The sequence below is a fragment of the Cricetulus griseus genome, chromosome 5, assembly GCF_003668045.3.
Source record: "Cricetulus griseus strain 17A/GY chromosome 5, alternate assembly CriGri-PICRH-1.0, whole genome shotgun sequence".
Classification (NCBI taxonomy): domain Eukaryota; kingdom Metazoa; phylum Chordata; class Mammalia; order Rodentia; family Cricetidae; genus Cricetulus; species Cricetulus griseus.
Genome location: NC_048598.1, coordinates 21,625,656 through 21,645,206, shown reverse-complemented (window position 1 = coordinate 21,645,206; position 19,551 = coordinate 21,625,656). Strand labels below are relative to the sequence as shown.

The window sequence follows — 19,551 nt, the reverse complement described above, 5'->3', positions numbered from 1 at the left end:
CTAAACCGATATCTGATAAATGACAAAATGAGTAGAGTCAGATCTATGGCAGCTTTATTAGAAGGTAATCCCTTCCCAGGGTGTAACAAAAGTTGGGGATCAGAGAAAGCAAGAGGAATGAAGCACAGGAATATGTAAGAAAATAAACATCTGTGAGTAAGTCTTTAATGGAGAGGAGGAACTGCCAGTGTACATTAGTTTAGAGTCCAGCGTCATTATGGGAGTAAGGTCAGCTAGCATCAAAAGCATGGAGGTAGCATAGTAACATCAACCACGAGGGCCAGGAGAGAACTAGAAGCAGAAAAAGAATGCAACCAAGGACGTGAGTTCTAAAGCTACTGGGGTGGTTTCTCGTGCTTCAGAGTCTCGTATGTCTCTTGGTTCCGGGTGCTCAGGCCCTGGAGGAGAGTCAAAGGCGGATCAGGAGTTTGAGCTTCTCACTGGGCCCCACCCACCACACAGACTCCATTCCTATCCAGGTCACTCTAAATCCCAGCCTTTCTTTATGACCCCTAAGGTAGGTAAAAGAGGTTACTCACCGTGTAAACAGCATCTGATTTCTGTACAGATGGAAGGAGCAAGGTATTAGAGATCTATACCTTCTTCAGGCTCCCCTCCCGTCATCTTCTTTCCCACCCAGGGAAGATCTGGGTCAAGGTTAGCATTAGGTTCTTTAAGCCAGGAGCACTCACATGATTGCTTATTTACCCATATGGCTGCAAACACATTTCAGCACAACATACAACTCTCTCATGTACTGTCACTTGCTTCTTTCCTGTCCAGATATTTTATTTATACTCAACTAGATAGCAGAGTATTAGCCACCCTGAGGTGAGGGACAGGGTGCCTTCCTAGAGGCCTCAGACCTAAGGCTAGTAACCCAGGAAGGTTGAGCGCATGAAGGTGTGAGAGACTCCATACCTCATAGCTGGCTATAGCTGCCTTTCGGACCTGGATCTGGAGAGGGAGAAAGGCAATCAGTAAGAGAGAAGTTGGAGGCCCATCTCCTTCCCTCTAAACCATGGAGAACCCCTTTGCTTCCCCTTCCTGCCACCCTCCCACTTCTGGGTCCAGTTTTTAGACCGTTTCACCCCACCTTACCTTGAGTCGACAGTAGAGCAGGGTAAGGACAATACCATACAAAAACAGGATGGCGTCCAGGATATAGCAGAGCTGGGGCTCTCCCAGGGCAGCTGAGGGGATACAGGGTACCCATGGGACCCGGTGCACAGGGCAGGGGAGGGTTGCCCTGTGCACCGGGAAGGGAAAGGGATCGGGGAGGTGGGATGGGGACCTGCTGCGGGAGGGTCCTTCTAAGGGAAGAAACTAACCCCATCTTTAGACTGTCCTTTCTCTTCTCTCCCCTCTTTCCCCAGACTATGGCAGGAGTCAGACAGAAGCATGAAGGGTTCTGTTGTGGTAGGAGTTAGGTTTACTGAGGGTTAGAGACTTCCCTGTCAGCCCTAGAACTCTCCTTTCAGTATTGTGGTTCCTCAGGCATCATTGAACACTTCTTCTACCTCAAGGACCCATCAGAGTTTATTGGGCTGAGACAAAAACCTCAGCCCAGAGGGGGAGGGGAGAGAGACACAGTGGCAAATTTCAGCAAAGAAACCACAAGAGTGTGTCTCTGTAAGTCCTGTGACCTGTGGCTGAGGGCTGGACAGGAAGGATGTGAGCTGGTGAAGGGAGAGAAGGCAATTACTCTATTATTGGTCATCTTCTCAGCCTCACTGCTTTTTGCCTCACGAGGCACTTAACTATACCAAAAACCAACCAAACGAAACCCAAAGTGACTACTTTGCGAGGCTCTATAGACACCATTAATTCAACACAAAGCTGGATAGTGAGCACAGCTCAAAGGAATGACCACAAATTAAATCTAAAATATGGATTCTTCCTCCTGCTACTCTGCCCTGTTAATCATGCTAGGCCTCTAAGAGGGGAAGTTTGTGCAACTAAAAAAAAAAAAAAAGAGAGAAAGAAAAGAATCACACAGAAGCCGAGAGTGATGGGTCATGCCTATAATCCCAGCACTTGGGAGGCGGAGGCAAGAGTACTACCATGAGCTTGAGACCAGCCTGAATTATATAATGAGTTCCAGATCAGCCTAGAATATAGTTAGATCCTGTCAAAATAAAAATAAAAATAAAAAATCGGTGGAACTCTAAGTTTGACGTTTGACACCAGGGCTACACAGAGAAACCCTGTCTTGAAACACAAACAAACAAAACAACTGGCAACTAATGCCCCCCCCAAAAAAAACCAAGAAATGAAACTCCACAAACAACAAAGGGCACAGCAACTGAACATGATGGCCCCACACAATTTCATGAGGCTGAGTCAGAAGCGTGAGAACGATGCCAGCCTGCGCTGCTACACGAGATCGGCTCCAGATTGCTCCCAGCTTTATTAGGACCAATGGGGTGAACCTTAGCCTGCTGCTGGGACCTTAATTATTTTTGCCTTTATTTCTCATCTGATGCACCGAATCTCTAGGAGTGGGCACTCTACGCTGCCCATCCTTTTACCAGTTAATGAAATGGTGTGGCCCTGTCCTCTTCCACACAAGTCAAGTTGCCAAGACTGGTACTTTTTAATCTACAACACTCCCACACGATATTGCATAAATCTCAAAACTACCTTGTGAAAGAAGCATCAACATCACCATTTTACAGATGATGAAACACAGGTACTCGGAAAAGCTTAGAAACACTCGGAACCGGAGTTAAGCAACAGGAAAAATAATCCAATTTTTCTGCCTCCAAGTCCCTGCTTTGTGCTCCTCCTTTCCAGCCATACTTTCTGTTTCCCTAGGGTTTACCCCACCCTCTGTAAAAGCCAGCTCTCAACCAGTGCTCTCCAAATTTCTTGCCTCTAGGTACAGGCCCATATGCCCAGCACTTGGGAGGTAGATGCAAGAGTATGAGGAAATCAAGGTTAGCCTCAGCTAAATAGGGAGTTTCTAGGCTAGACCCAAAACAAGACAAATATCTCACATTGATAGAATGCAAAATACACAAAAGCTGAGGGGAGTTCTTGGGTAGCCTAGAACCCGAGATCACTGGATCTCGGGGCTTTCGCTTTTACTTCTCAGCTGATGATTGAGAACACAGGACTCGCAGGACTCTGCACCATTGCCTACTGCTGTCAGTTGACAGTGGTGTGGCCCTGACCATCCCCAGAAAGGGATTTTTGTTTGTTTTGTTTTTTTGAGACAGGGTTTCTCTGTGTAGCTTTGAAGCCTGTCCTGGAACTAGCTCTGTAGACCAAGATGGCCTCTAACTCATAGAAATGCACCTGCCTCTGCCTCCTGAGTGCTGGGATTAAAGGCGTGTACCACCATCTCCCCGCTCATCCCCAGAAAAGGTATTCATGTTTACTTTGACTCCCCTGCCGAATTCCCAAACTCACAGACAGGCCCCAGCCTATCTAGAGGGCTTTGTATATAACTAGCTAGAGACCACCTCCCCAGAGAGCATCCCATGGTATTGCTGATCAGGAGGAACTTTCCTAGACAAGCTCTTCATGCTGTAGTCCCCACCCTTGACAAACTAACCCTTCATATTGGTCCTGAAGACAGTATGGAAGGTAAGAAAGGGATAATAAAGATGGAAATGATGAGTGGGGTGGGGACCCAACAGGGCTAACTTCAGAGTCTGCCACAGCCCTGTGCCCACCTGCCCAGCACCAGCCTTCTTCCTTCCATTCCCAATTCATGCTTAAGAGCTAATAGTCCACACCAAACCCTTTCACCTACCTGCTTGTTCCACCAAAAGGAGCAAGAGCAAGACCACGGCTGGAATCATCTTGGTCGGGGGCTTCGGGGCTGGGAACTGGCGATCAGACACTCTGACAGAACTGCGCAGCTGTGCCCACGAACAGTTCCCTGACCACAGTTCCCCCCTTCCTGCCACGCCTTCCCCCACACTTTGGCCCCTTCCCCTTCCTGCAGTACAGACCAGGCGGCTCCCGGAAGGGCCAACTAGGGGAGCTGGAAGATCTGGCCTCTAAGCCTCAGCCCTTTCAGGAACTAACCTCCTAACCCACAGAATGAACAGACTTTCACGCCTGGGAAAGACTGCCTCTACCGGCCATGTTTAACAACCCCTCACCCATCATTCAGACACAGGTCGTATATAAGTGGCAGACTGCCCCCGAGATGCCCTGAGACCCCACCACAGCCCTTACCTTCCTATCTGGAACTTTACACACCCAGTGCTCACTTGAGTTTACCAATTTGTATAGATGCTAAGAGGGTTTGGGCAGGAGGAACTGAGAGGAAAGGGGAAATGGGGAATGGAGAAGTGGAAAGGGCAAGAGTCAGAGAGGGGTGGAGACTCAGCTGGGAAAATGGAACAGGGAAATACAAAGTGAAAGACAGAAAGACACCAAGAAAGACTCATTAGGATCTTGAGCGTAGGGGCCGCAAGGCGGCTAATTTAATATAATTTCTCCTTTTCTAGCACATGCACAGAAAGCCTGTACAGCTTAAGTCAGCATGTACATGTATGTTTGTTTATACACACGGAGACACACAGCCTCATAGCCTATGAGGGACAGGCCTTGCAGATGAAGCTGCCAGGCACAGGAGCTCAAAGGCTATGCCTTTGTTCATCGGTCTATTTCTCCAAACACAATATCCTGGGTACCTGGAAGGTTAGAGATGAAGTGTTATCGCCAGAGGGCCAGAGCACATGACTGTGTCCAAGACACAGATTACACTGAAAGGGAGCATATGGATTTGTTCACAAAAAGAATCCCAAACCCCTGCATAATAGGTCTCTTACCTATGATGGCTACAACATCTGCCAACATGTGTCCCTTAGACATCTTGTCCAAACCAGCCTGTGGGGAAGGGGATAGCAACATGTTAACAGAAGTTTGCAGAGAAGAGCTCTTTAAATCCCATCCAAAGGCAGGGTGTGGTAGTATAACGGTTAAGCTCAGCACATGGGAGGGTGTTTATGAGTTTGAAGCCAGCCTATTATACATAGAGAATTCTAGGCCAGTCAGAGCTACATAGTGAGACCCTACCTCAAAAATAAAGCAAAAAAAAAAAAACCACCACGATGACAAAAACCCCAAGCCAAAATCCTCATCCAAGCCAGGCACAGGAGCTTAAGTGTGTAATTCTAGCACTTGGGAGTCTAAGGCAGGAGGGTCACTGTGAATCCAAGAATAGCCCACACATATAGTGAGCTCCAGGCTAGTTATGTAGCAAAATTCTGTCTTAACAAATGGAACAAGACAAAATCTCATCCAAGAGTTGGGTGTGGAGGTGTACACCTGTAATCCTCATGCCTGGGAGACTAAAGCAGGAGACAACAAATTCAAGGTCAGCCTTAACTATGTAGGGAGTTCTAGACAAGCCAGGGCTGTATAGCAAAGTCCTATCTCAAAAAGCAAGGTGCTGGAGAGATGGCTCAGCTGCTAAGAGCATGTACTGCTCTTGCAGAGGACCGGAGATTGGCTCCTGAAACCAACAACAGGTAGTTCACAACCGCCTGTAACTCCAGCTCCAGGGGATCTGATGCCCTCTTTTGGCCTTGGAAGATATCTGCACTCATGTAGCATACATATACACATGCACACATATATAAATAAGCTAAAAATAGTTAAAAATGTCTAAGTAGCTGAAAGTAAACAAAAATCCTCAAAGTCAGTAAATTATTAATGTATTACAGTTAGAACCATTGAGATCATCTCACCAGGTGTGCAAATCCAGGAGCCTTGATCTTGCAGCGATAAGGACGGCTGCTGCCATCAGACACCAGGTATACCCCAAACTCTCCCTGTCGGAGGAAGAAAGTTGAATGCCCCATTAGTAGGGAGAGTGTTCTTCTCTTCTGCCAAAGCCTCTCTGGTTCATCTCTGGTTACCATCTCTGTCACTAGTGAGGGAGCACTCCACTCACTGTCCACCTCCAGCCACCCACTCCACACTTCCCCTCCCCCTCTCCTCACCTTAGGAGCTTCAATGGCAGTATATGTGGCTCCTGGAGGAACTTGGTAGCCCTCAGTATACAGCTTGAAGTGATGAATTAGTGACTCCATGGAAGTCTGAGGAGAGGAAAAGGGAGCATAGAAACCAGATCCAGCCAGGGGGTGGGACACGCCTTTAATCCCAACACTGAGGAGACAGAGTCAGGCGGATCTCTGTGAGCTCAAGGCAGCCTGGTCTACAAAGTGAGTTCTAGGACAACCAGGGCTGTTATACAGAGAAAACCTGCCTTGAAGAAAAAAAAAAAAAAGAAAGAAAGAAAGAAAAAAAGAAGGAAAGAAAGAAAAAAAGGCAGATCCAGGCTCTTACCCCAACCCCCAACAATCTCTGCCCTTTGGAAGACAACAACCACATGTAATCAGGAAGCAGTAAAGACAGAATAAAAGATGAGTGTGGTAAAAGTTAAACCTAAGGTAGGATTTAATCCAAGGACATTCCCCGTGACCACTGGTCCTGCTCCCATGCCTGATCTTTCTCCCTCTCCCTACAGCCCACCTTCATCTCTGCTCGTTTAGGAGGAGACACTTTGGCGTCATCAACCTTGATCTCCCCGGGAGGCATCTTGTTCAGACACTGTAAAATGATTCGAAGGGCCTGGCGCATCTCCTCCACACGACATAGGTACCTGAAGTAGATGAGACACACTTAGAACAAGAGAAAGCAGACAGGAGTGAGTACACAGGGGTCTGAATGATGCCCTTTGGGAGACCTCAGATGTTAAGTAAACGTTCCTGCTTCTCCTGGAACAGTATCTCTCTCTCTCTCTCTCTCTCTCTCTCTCTCTCTCTCTCTCTCTGTCTGTCTGTCTGTCTCTCTCTCTCCAGAACGTGGCCTGTAGTTTTCCCTTTCCCTTCCTATCGTCTTATCCTCTTAAACACAGTTTGGACTACAGAGTAAGGGAGTCGAATGGAAAGATAAACAAAGAGAACAACAGAAGCAAATGTTACTCAAGGTCAGTAAACAGGAGTGGATCTGAAGCTTAGAATCAAGGGGGAAGATCGCTAGGTCAGGAAGATTCCAATCTCAATCACTAACAGCCTAATCCCTAACTTATGCTTCAGCCTTTTCAGCTACAAAAGCATCCAAACTAGTTCTATCTAAGGCAGGATGGCGGGATAAGGGTAAAAAGTAAGTAGTGTTTTTATTTGGTGTGTGTGCTGAAGGGAGAATACTGAGGACTGTGCGAACTAAGCACAACTCTTACCAAGTTTAATAAATTACACAGGCTCCTACAGATACTCGGACACAGAGCAAAGAAACCATTAAGGACAAGAGCTGGGCAAGGACTTGGGTCTCACCTATCGTAGCAGTCCCCTCGAGAGCCAACAGGGACATCAAACTCAACCTGGTCATAAACGTCGTAGGGCTGGGTCTTCCGCAGGTCCCACTGGATGCCTGAGCCACGGAGCATCACTCCACTGTAGGTACAAAGGGCACAAGGGTCACCCTCCTCAAAAACAACAAGGGACACACATGCTTCCCATCTCCTTCTCCTCCCCAACACTTTGGTGATGGAATACAGACTCAAGGCATGGAGAGGAGAGTACCAAACATGCTTGAAACCAAGACACTGGGCTGTAACTCTCTGCACTCTCTACCACCCCCAGGAAAGAAACTGTATGCTCCTACCTGAATCCATAGTTAAGTGCATCTTCTGCTGTTATAACCCCAATATCGACAGTCCTATTTCGCCAGATCCTATTGTTGGTCAGCATCTATGGATGGAGAAATCCAGTGTGCTAATTCTCTTCATGACAACCTTCAAAAGAAAGCCTCTATACTTACATAACCCTGGGTACTAAAACTCCACAAGCCCTTTTGGGGGATAAAGGTATTTTTTTCCCACTGATTTCTATCTTACCTCCTCCACCTCATCAATCCGAAGAGAAAAGTTCTTAGTAAACTCGTAAATGTCATCCAGAAGCCCAAGAGGAAGGTCCTAGAAACCAAGTGGTGATCTTGTTACCGTACCCCTTTCCCACGGGGACAGAACTCTATTCCACCAGCCCATACTGCCCTCCAGTGGTCAAAGAGGAAAGAGGCCTGGGCAGGAAGTGTGGAGGCAGGAGAGCCACTCACCTGGTGCACTCCTCCTGGTCGGATATAAGCAGCATGCATTCGGGCTCCAGATACCCGCTCATAGAACTCAAACATCTAGATAGAACACACTGGGAATTAGAAACAAAGTCCCTGGAAACCCAAGTCCTCAAACCGTAGTCCTGACTTCTTGTGGTTAGCTAAACGCCTCATGATACAGGATTCCTACAAATACAGTCCAACAAAATAACCCTCCCCCCACAAATGTCTCCACTTCTTATTCTTCCTTCCCTGTCCCTATCTACACCTCCCTCTCATACCTTCTCTCTTTCTTCAAACATCCAAAAGAAAGGAGTCATAGCACCAATGTCCAGGGCATGTGTGGTCACAGCCATGATATGGTTCAAAATCCGTGTGATCTCTGCAAACAGCACTGTGAGACGGAAAAGTGAGATGGGAAGGTGGCTCAGTGGGCAGAGGCTTGCTAACAAATCTGGGGCCACGTGGTAGAAGCAGGGAGCTGACGCCCAAGCTGTCCTCTGCCCTCCCCACACATGCCTGGACACGCTATTTCACACGCATCCACATACACAATCTACAGAATAAATATTTATGTCGTGTGTGTGGTTTTTGTTTTTAAGAAAGGACATAGGAGCCAAGGACTCATCCTGCAGATCAGTGTGGGTGGAATCTGGAATCTAAATATCAAAGCTGAGTTCAATGCACTTAGTCGCTCTGTGCTCACAGGGGGCAGAAGAAAAAGAAGCAACATACCTCGGATCCACTGTGCCCGGGGAGGAGGCTGGATGTTTAGCAGCTTCTCCACGGCTAGAGAATAGGCCTGTTCATTACACATCATGGACACATAGTCTAACCGGTCAAAGTATGGAAGGGCCTGTGAAAGGGAAGAATGAAGATCGCATGTAACAGGCCCAGCAGTGCAATGATTGCGGCTGGAAACCTTGCCCCTTTCAGGTATTAGAAGTCAGTTCTTAACTTCAGAGTCTCAGGAGTACCAGCAAAGCAAAATGAAAGCTCCCATAACAAGCTTATTTAAAACGAGCATAAAATGTTTAAAACCCTGATTTATCATGTGTGACAATTTTCATGGTGAAAATAATCCCACCATGGTCAATTTTAAGCTATCAAAATGTAACTGGATGTTACATGACACAACATTATCCAGTATCTTTATAAAACAGACCAAAAATCTTGTCTACATAGCGAGTTTCAGGATAGCCAGAGCTATATAGTGAGACCCTATCTCAAAAACCAAAACAAAGGAAAACAAATAAGCGTACACACACACACACACACACACACACACCACACACACACAAAGTGTATAGTCTAATTTCTAATAATAACTTCAGCAACTAAGTCATAAAACTCTTAAAAACTTAACACTCAGGCTCTTACAAGCCAATGTAAATTGACTTCAGCACTGTAACCTTCCTCATAGAGTGCCCTGGACTTCTACGTCTTTTTCCTCTTAGGCCCTTGAAACTGAGATTTGGAAGGAGAAAAGCAATCAGTTTTACATAGCTTTCCCCCAGACTGTCAAGAAGCAAAGTCCCAGCTGCCTACCAAGCCAGTTCCAGCTTCCAGGAAGAAGGCGGAGTTAAAATGCTTCTCACTGGACAGCCTGTTCTGGTCCCCATGTCATTTGTGACGCAGGATGATGCTACAGGGGTTAACCCACAAAAGTCTGAGCAGAAGCCACACTGCTTAGGCTCCCTGGAGAAAGTACATTAGTCACATGGCTAGGTCTAAGCCCTGATTCCACTGTTCAGGGAACTTTCTTCATAACAGTAAGAATTAAAAAGCAAAACAAAAAGAAACAACCAACCAAACAGGAAAAACAAAACAAAACAAAAAACTGGAATCCTATTCCAGACCTGACTCCTTCAAATCAGCCCTTCAACTATTTAGGTCACACAGTTCTTCTAAACACTGCAAATTCTGTCACAAACCTCCTCCGGTCACTCTGACTCATGAAGTGTTTTGAAAACAAATTTGAAAGAGTGGGAAAACACAAGAATCAGCTGTTAATCCTGAAGAGCTGACGTCTCATTCCTCTTTCTCTGCCCCTAGGGACACTAGCTTTGACGCACTCATTTAAGAGGAGGGAAACTGAGGCACTAAAGTAATGATAAAAGGGCAAGCCAAGAATCAGACAGAAAAAAGCTGGGAGTGTGGTTCCAGCAATAAAGTACTGATGCTGGAAGAACCCAAAAGACTCCTGCATCCTTTAACATCTGCTCCAAGTCTCCATCCAACAATAACCTCAAAGAACTAATGTAGTTGTTTGTTATTTACTATTTGCTCTTGGGCGTCTGTCACCCAGCTTCCAAACAAATACATGGAGATTTACTCTTACTTATGAATGCTTAGCTTTAGTTTGGCTTATTTCTAGCCAGCTTTTCTTAATTTATCCCATCTACTCTTCTGTTTTTTGTTTTTTTGTTTAACTCTCTCTGTAGACCAGGCTGGCCTGGAACTCACAGAGATCCACCTGACTCTGCCTTCCAAGTTCTGAGATTAAAGGTGTGCTCCACCAATGCCGGGCTTGCTTCTGAGCTTTTATCTTTCCCTATTCTGTATACCTTTCTTTCCTTCTTACTCCATGGCTGGCTGTGTGGCTGGTTGGACTGCCACATCCTCCTCTCCTCCTTTTCTTGTTCCTCGTCCTTCCCAGATTTCTCCCCTGTTTATTCTCTCTGCCTGCCAGCCCCATCTATTCCTCTCCTGCCTAGTCATTGGCAGTTCAGCTCTTTATTAGACCAATCAGATGTTTTAAGCAGGCAAAATTAACACTGCTTCACAGAGTTAAACAAATGCAACCCATCTTTGCATCATTAAACAAATATTCCACAACATAAACAAACATAACACATCTTAAAATAATATTCCACAACAGACTAACCCATGCCACCCTTCTGCCCTGAAGCTTGGGGACAGCAAAACTACAGCTCAGACTATAGCTCCACCCCTATCAACAGGCCCCTGTTCACCTCCACACCTGCAGATAGGTCTTGTACTCAATGAGCTTCTCAGTGCCCCGGTGCAGGAGCCCGATGTGAGGGTCACACTTCCGCACCATCTCTCCACTCAACTCCATCACCAGTCTCAGGACTCCATGGGCTGCTGGGTGCTGGGGCCCAAAGTTCAGGGTCAAATTGGAGACCACTTTGTCCTTCACAATGTCCACATCTGAGAAGTGGGAAATAGTTCAGAGCCAAATGGAAATTCCTTTGGGCATCCCCAAGAGACAGCAAGGAATTAGTTCTCTCTACATATTTTCTGGCTCGCCCTTCCACACTTTGTCAGCACCCTCATTCCGATATAACTAGGAAAATGGCCCACAAGCGGGGAAAACGGAAGGAAGCTCTAAACTTTCCAATGAGAAGAATCACGAAGTTCATTTTATAGACCCTAGAACAGTGGTTCTCAGCATGTGGGTTGTGACCCCTTTAGGAGCTTAAAGAACCTTTCACAGGGGTCACTTAAGAGGGGTCACTTAAGCGCATTGGAAAACACAGACACTTACAATTCATAACTAGCAAAATTACAGTTATGAAGCAGTAATGAAAATAATTTTATGGTTGGGGGCCACCACACCAGGAACTATATTACAGGATGGAACCAGGGCACTAGAACATATTTTGTTGTTGTGTTGAGGATTAGCCCCCAAATGACAGTTTTTTGGGTTTTTTTTTTTATTCTCAAGAAACCTACACTTTGGAGCCAGGCAAGGCTAGTATAATCTTAGTACTCAGGATATGTAACCAAGGGGACCACTATGAGTTTAGGGCTAGCTTGGTTCACATAGTGAGCTCCAGACCAATCAAGAATACATGGTGAGACCTTATCTCAGAAAAAAAAAAAAAAAAAAAAAGAATGAAAAGAAAAAGAAACTTATACTTCAACTTGGGAAACAATTACATGTGAAAAGTAGTAATAGAAGTCAAATTAGCTGTAGCTGACTTAGCTGTCATTATTTAAAATCACCATGAATGTTGCAGAATAATCCCTTATATTGTGTGAAGATGTGTCACTGTGATTGGTTTAATGAAGAGCTGAATGGCCACAGCAGACAGTGGTGGCACACGCCTTTAATCCTAGCACTCAGGAGGCAGAGGCAAGCGGATCTCTGTGAGTTTGAGGGCAGCCTGATCTACAGAGTTCCAGGACAGGCTCCAATGCTACATAGAGAAACCCTGTCTTGAAAAACAAAAACAAAAACAAAAGAGCTGAATGGCCAATAGCTAGGCATGAAGAGGTTAAGCAGGACCTCTGGGAACAGAATGGATTTGGGGAAGACGGCCAGGGTGGCCAGTCAGGCACAGAGAAAGCAGCATGAGCAGTGAGGAGAAATGAGGTAACAAGCCACACAATAGAATGTTGGTTAAAATAAATGGGTTTATTTAAGTTATAAGAGCTAATGAGACAAACCTAAATAAGGTCAAGTGTTAATAATTAATAAGTCTCCATGTCGTTATTTGGGAGCTGGCTGGTAGGAGAAAGAGTTGCCACACATGAAAACTTAAAAATAGAGTTGAGCGATGAAACATCCCAGGCTCTAGCATCAATACAGGCCAAGTCTTGGAAGCAAGTGAGTATCTAAGAAACTTTATCAGGATTTCTTAAGTAGCAGAAACTAGCATCTGGGAGGCAGTAGGGGGGTTAGTGGATCAATTATTAATAATGCTAATAATATTTACATAGGACTTACAGGCCTGGAGACATAGCTCAGTGATTAAGAGCAATGGCTACTCTTCCAGAGGACCTGGGATGAATTCCCAGCACCTACATGTCTGTTCACAACTAGTAACTCCAATTCCAGAAAATTCCAATGCCCTTTTCTGTCTTCCTTGGGCACAAAGAACGCACATGGTGAACAGCTATACATATGAAGGACTTACAAATTCTGCCCCTAAAGGGTACAGAATTTACATATGCCTGGATTTTAATTATTAACCTTGGATCAGGGTGGAGCCAGTGACCAGGGGACAAGATTAGTCTTTTTTTTTTTTTTTGGTTTTTCGAGACAGGGTTTCTCTGTGTAGCTTTGGAGCCTATCCTGGCTCTGGAGACCAGGCTGGCCTCGAACTCACAGAGATCCGCCTGCCGGGTGCTGGGATTAAAGGCGTGTGCCACCAACGCCCGGCAAGAATTAGCCTTTTGTGAGAAGGGAGGACCCAGGGAGATGAATAAAGACCCACAGAAAGTAGTAGGGAGGGATTTAGAGATTTTGTGGTCTTTTTGATCTGGGATCTGTGGAGAGAGACACTCTCTTGCTGGGTCTCCAGCCAAAACAGGTCAGCAGATTGCTTCTTGGCTTCTCTGATCATGCAGGTTTTCATTCCAGTATCTGGCTTTCAAGTCTTTGTTGAAAAATAGAAACTTAGTTAAAACCTACACTGCTGCATCGCTCTAGACTGCAGCCCCTGAGTGGCCAGCAGGGTGCTGACTTTGGGGGGCTGTGTGGCTGCAGATGGTAGTTAAAATTATCAGTAGATTCAAGTGCATCAGATAAGCTGACAAAAAAAAAAAAAAAAAAAAAAAAAAAAAACAGTGAACACAGGATTATTAAGGAAAAAACAGGGGCTGGAGAGATGGCTCAGAGGTTAAGAGCACTGACTGCTCTTCCAGAGGTCCTGAGTTCAATTCCCAGCAACCACATGGTAGCTCACAACTATCCATTATGAGATCTGGTGCCCCATGGAAGCAGAATGTTGTGTACATAAGAAATAAATAAATCTTTAAAAAAACAAACAAACAAACAAAAAGGACAATCTTGGTACTATTGATCAAAATCGAAGGATGAAGAGGAAGAGTTAAGTCCAGCACTTGGGAGGCTCATGGCTAGATCTTAAATTTTTTTTGTTTGTTTTTCAAGACAGAGTTTCTCTGTGCAGCTTTGGAGCCTATCCTGATCCTCACTCTGTAGACTAGGCTGGCCTCGAACTCAGAGATCCACCTGCCTCTGTCTCCCAAGTTCTGGAACTAAAGGTGTGCGCCACCATAACCCAGCTAGATTTTAATTTTGAGGCCAGCTGGATAATACAGCAAAACACTCTTTCTTCCTTTCTGTTTCTTTTTAAAAATTTATTTATGTGTATGTGTATTGTGTGTGTGTATGTAACACATGCATGCCTGTTGCCCTTGGAGGGCAAAAGAGAGCATCAGATTCCCTGGAACTGGAGTTACAGATGGTTGTGAGCTGCCATGTAGGTGCTGGAAACTAAACTCAGGTCCTCTCCAAGACCAGCAAGTGCCCTTAACCACTGAGCCATATCTCCAGCACAAGACCCTGTTCCAAAACATGAAAAATAGCCGGGAAGTGGTGGCATATACCTTTAGTCCTAGCAACTGGGAAGCAGAGGCAGGTGGATCTCTTTAAGTTCCGAGCCCAGTCTTGTCTACAAAGCTAGTTCCAGGAGAGGTAGGACTGTGACAGAGAAACCATGTTTCGAAAAACAAAACAACAAAAACCAAAACCAAAACAAAAGAGCTAATTGGTTGGGGTTTTTTTGTTTGTTTGTTTGTTTTGTTTTGTTTTTTTAAAGATTTTATTTATTTATTTATTATGTATACAGCATTCTGCTTCCATATATATCTGCACATCAGAAGAGGGTACCAGATCTCATAACGGATGGTTGTGAGCCACCATGTGGTTGCTTGGAATTGAACTCAGGACCTTTGGAAGAGCAGTCGGTGCTCTTAACCTCTGAGCCATCTCTCCAGCCCTCTTGGTTGGGTTTTGTTTCATTATTGTTTTGTTTTTGAAGACAAGGCAGCTCTCTGTGCATTTTCTATTTAAAGATTTTTTAAAATATTTTATTTATTTATTTATTTATTATGTATACAACATTCTGCTTCCATGTATATCTGCACACCAGAAGAAGGCACCAGATCTCATTACAGATGGTTGTGAGCCACCATGTGGTTGCTGGGAATTGAACTCGGGACCCCTAGAAGAGCAGTCGGTGCTCTTAACCTCTGAGCCATCTCTCCAGTCCCTAAAGATTTTTTTTTTTTATGTGTATAAATCCTTTGTCTGTATGTATGAATGTTTTTTTGTTGTTTTGCTTTGTTTTTCAAGACAGGGTTTCTCTGTGGCTTTGGAGTGAACTAGCTCTTGTAGACCAGGCTGGTCTCAATCTCAGAGATCCGCCTGCCTCTGCCTCCCATGTGCTGGGATTAAAGGTGTGAGGCGGCGCCGCCGCCACCACCACCACCACCACCACCACCCAGCTTGTATTTATGAATGTTTGTTTACCACCACCACCACCACCACCACCACCACCACCCAGCTTGTATGTATGAATGTTTGTTTACCACCTATATACAGCTGCCTGAAGAGGCCAGTGGATGCTTTAGAACTGGAGTTATTATAGGTGGTTATAAGGCACCTGATATGGTTTCTGGGAACTGAACCTGAGTCCTCTGCAAGAGCATTTAATGCTCTTAACTCTTGAGCCATCTCTCTAGTCCCAGAACACATAGTTTTGATAGGGAAAAGATGCTTGTATTTAAGTAGGTTTTGTTCAAAATGCTTTCAGGAAAACCATGATGTCCACAAAGAGATAGAAATACATTGAATCTGGAAAAGGCTGACATTAATTACATAATATTTAAATTAATTAAACATCAACTGGAGACGACCGACATTCCTTTCCATCTCTAGCTAATAAATCCCTGCTATTATCACCTTTTTTGTCCAAAACGGGTAAGTCAATAGCACTTAAAAAAATCAGCAAAAATTTTTGATGACTTGAGACAGCAGCTCTGAGCACTCACCATTAAAAGGAGGAGGCTTCCAGTGGGCTGTTTCCTTGGAGGGGTACATGATAGCTCCTCCGAACTGCTGTGCCCATTCTATATCTGGCTGCCATTGCCGGGCACCTCTGAGGAATTAAAGAGAGAGCCTATACAAACAGCATAAAGAGTGTGCTTGGTTCCTCCCTTCGCTTTCCTCCCTCCAAACTCTCCCCGCTCTCCTTTAGATTCACGGCCTTTTGTCACTAATTGTTACTGCATTCATATATATATTTGTATATACATATATATTCCTAAATATCCAATACACCCTTATGTGGATGGCCTGTACTGCAGTGCAGGGCTGTGTTCCTCAATGCCATAGTGCAGTTTGGGACACACAAAGCTGGGGTCCAGCTCCTGCAGGAATACGAATGTTGAGAACAGCACTTGTTCATGGTAAGATTACTAAGAGAGAGGGAGGAGAGAGAGAAAGAGCAAACACGTATACGCGACTAAAAGAGGGAGAGCGAGGAACCGGGGAAAGAGGACCCAAAGGGGAGGGGTCTCCCTTCCTCGGATATGACAGGAGGTACGCTCAAAACACTCATTTGAGAGGTAGGGTCTTGCACCTCGCCTATTTCGCCTCTGGCAAGGTAAACTCATCCCCCTTTCCCCTCATCCTCCGCTACAGAAAGCACACAGCATCTAGGGACCTGAGAAATCTGGCCCGCGCAAGGAGGGTCACAGGCCTGGGTCATTCTTTCCTAAGGGGTCACAGGGCCCTTGAAATGTCCTCAGACTCGAGAAATCCTAGTTTTGAGGAGAACGCATGCAGGAGAGGCCTCCTTCTCACCTGCTGGGCTGATTCGGTAGTCGGATCCCAGACCCGGGCCTCAGCACCTGGGCTCCGACGCCGCGGAGGCAGCACAGAGCCCTCAGCGCCGCCATCTTTCCCGGGCTGCAGGCCGTGAGAAGGAGAACCGGGCGGAAGTGAATCCCGTGCGCCTCCTTGTGGGCTTCTCTTCTATTGGCACAGTGGGGCCACCATCTTGGAAGCTGGCAAGGCGGTCAATTGAGAACGCGACAACATCCGGATTCCGCATCTCCGCCTCACTTGGGCTTAAATAACTACGACTGCAGTCATCTTTAGTAAGGGCGTCCCTCCCTCGGCTTTTCTAGGAGTAAGAGAAATTAACTGCTCTCTCCTGGGGCAGCTCTGCCGTGAATCCCACACTTCGCGCTGAGTCCTCTCCCTGCACTCAAATTTACCTTACAAACTGCTCTTCCACTGGGACCCCGTTGCACATTCTGCATGGGTGTTCCTTCACTATTTCCATCTTGGTCATCCTCCTGCGGTAGTCCTTTTTTGCTTTCCGACTGAAGGCTCAGGTTTCGATGACGTTGTTTTCTTCACGGAATCTAAGAGTTAATTTCCAAATTCCGGAATTGGGATTTTGGAAAGGGACTCAAGTGCAGTTGGGCGATCCTAAGAGCTCACCAAAACAAAAAGGAATAGGCCAAGACCACCAACATTGGTAGCGTCGGTGCAAATGGAGATCCCCTGTCAGTGACCCTTATATCCCTGTGATTCCTGAACCTACAGAATCACAGACTCAGGAAGCATTCTTAGTGCTACCTGGTGCCCCACCTCCATTCAGGACAGTCTCACACTGTCAGAGTCCTCTTCAGAAGTGCCTAATAACATAGAAATGTAATAATAACACCAGGACTCTGGGCCTAATTCTGTATGGACAAAGAGTTTTCCTGCCCTGGAGGTTGATTTTTGTCTCCAAGCCCAGCTCCAGCTGGGCCACCCACTCTTTGAGGTTCTACAATTTTCTCATTGGAAAGAGGCCTCTCCCACGTCTCCCCCAGACAGGGTCCCTGGGACATAGCCCACCAGCAGTGCATCTGGGTGGAGCAGACAAACCAGGGGAGTGGCACTGAGAATTCTTAGCTGCAGAGGAAGAGGAGGAAGCCAGATTTCTAGGCTGAAAATTGACCTAATGGGAACCATACCAAAGGGTGGGGCCAGAGATCCCTTGGTTGTGGGAACTGACCAAGACCTGGTGTAGCAAGGCAACCTCCAGAAAGCCAGGGTAGAGGCTTGGTTCCCTTACCCTCTACATACCCTCCCCTTTCTAGGCCTTCTTCCCTGAAATATAGTTTAAACACTAAATGTGATAATGAAGAGAGGAGGGGAATTACTCATTTTTGTGTTAATACAGCCTATGAGAAGTCAAGATAGCCTCTAGCTTGCTTAGCCCTGGGGGTAGTTGGAGCTTAAAATGGGATGAGGGCTCTTGGGGGGCCACCTAGGACATTGCATCTTTTGTGCCTTCTCCCTTCTGCCAACACCCCCCACGAGCTGTGGCTGCCATTCTATGGGCCTTTGTCTTTCACTGCTTAGTCACCCTCTTTGTTCTCTTCTCGGATGGGGGGATGGAAAGGAGCAATAAGAGTACCCTGGTGACAGCTCCTCTTGCCCCTTGTACCTTCTGGTCCCGCATCCCTTGTGTGACTCCTCCAGCCTCAGCCCCTCTGCTCAGGACCAGTGAGGGTCAGGGCATGTGATGAGGTCAAGAGGTGAGACTGGAAGTCACAACAGGGTGGGTAATTCAGGAAGTGATAGGCACCAGGGCAGGTATTAGTGACTGGAGCAGGAAGGGAGGGGGAGAGGAAGCATTTTGATGAGTATGATGTGGAGGACAGGAGGTGACAAGGCAGAGAATGAATAAAGGGGACAGGGGTAGGTGAGGTGGTGCTTCTCTGGGAAAGGGAAGGGGCTGCTGTGTGGCGTCTCCTTCCTGGGGATTTCCTGGGGAAACGAGTGGCCACAGGGTGGAGTGAACAGAAATTGCCCACTTCTGAACTCTTGGCTTTCTTGCTTTTAGAGTCTATTTATTTTCTTAGTCCCCCACCCCAATTCTGAATCAGAGAAGTCATTAGCTCCCTTCTCTAATACCCCCGCACATGCTCCCAACAATCACTATGTCCACCCCATGGTCTAGGCTCCTATTTCTCTTAGTACCCTCAAATGATATTTATACTTTTTTGCTCTGCCCCATGGAGAATGAGGAGTCAAAGATTACTAGATATTCCAGGAACTATTGGATTCGAAAAAGGCGGTGTGTGTGTGTGTGTGTGTGTGTGTGTAGGGACTAGGGATTGACTTTGAGTAATTGTGGGTTCCCCAGAGAGCATGTCTTGTCTAGGTGAGGGGCTGGCTGACTTGAGAAAGGGGGAGGGTTTGGGGTGGTTGGGAGTAGGTAGGAACGGGGCCAAGAGCCTAGGGAAAGCTGCTGGGAGCTGAGCCAGGGGAATGGGCAGTCAGGAAGTCAGGGAGGAGGAGGAGGCCTAGGGTGGAATGGCCATTCTATGCTTTGGATAGAGTAAGGGTAACTCAGGAAAGCATAGCGGGGGGTGGGGGGGGACATACTCTGAGTCTTCTTCCTATAAAAAGAATAGTAGTGTAGTTTCAGCCTCCTCAATCACCCACCTCCTTTGTCATCTGTTTCTTTCTTGTTTGCATTCCAACAGAAAGGTCCTGACTGCTGTCTCCTCCCTTTCTGTCTCTACTGCCTCTTCTTCTCGGTCCCATCCTCTCTTCTCTCTCAGTACTGTTCCCCACTTCCTTTTAAACCCAGACAGCTTGGCCCTAGAAATCTGCCTCTGGGGTGGAGGGCAGTGAAGGTGATACCTGAGGGACTATAGGCTATTCCAGGCTGGACAGTAGGGGCATGA

The 19,551-nt window shown here is 46.3% G+C and overlaps 2 protein-coding genes across 2 annotated transcripts; both read right to left on the bottom strand.

Moving 5' to 3' along the window:
- Nucleotides 1-42: 42 nt before the first annotated feature.
- On the bottom strand, nucleotides 43-3,346 carry Fcer1g (Fc fragment of IgE receptor Ig). The gene is made up of 5 exons (XM_035445344.1): nucleotides 3,341-3,346; nucleotides 1,102-1,326; nucleotides 922-957; nucleotides 540-560; nucleotides 43-398 (listed from the first exon to the last, which is right to left on the bottom strand). The coding sequence occupies exons 1-5, from the start codon at nucleotides 3,344-3,346 to the stop codon at nucleotides 336-338; spliced, it is 351 nt and encodes a 116-aa protein (XP_035301235.1). The 3' UTR covers nucleotides 43-335.
- Nucleotides 3,347-4,411: 1,065 nt separating this feature from the next.
- Ndufs2 (NADH:ubiquinone oxidoreductase core subunit S2) lies at nucleotides 4,412-16,946 on the bottom strand. The gene is made up of 14 exons (XM_027419009.2): nucleotides 16,661-16,946; nucleotides 15,847-15,953; nucleotides 11,063-11,253; nucleotides 8,815-8,935; nucleotides 8,361-8,473; nucleotides 8,083-8,157; nucleotides 7,865-7,942; nucleotides 7,633-7,718; nucleotides 7,302-7,421; nucleotides 6,499-6,628; nucleotides 5,967-6,062; nucleotides 5,712-5,795; nucleotides 4,791-4,848; nucleotides 4,412-4,652 (listed from the first exon to the last, which is right to left on the bottom strand). The coding sequence occupies exons 1-14, from the start codon at nucleotides 16,753-16,755 to the stop codon at nucleotides 4,615-4,617; spliced, it is 1,392 nt and encodes a 463-aa protein (XP_027274810.1). The 5' UTR covers nucleotides 16,756-16,946; the 3' UTR covers nucleotides 4,412-4,614.
- Nucleotides 16,947-19,551: the final 2,605 nt, after the last annotated feature.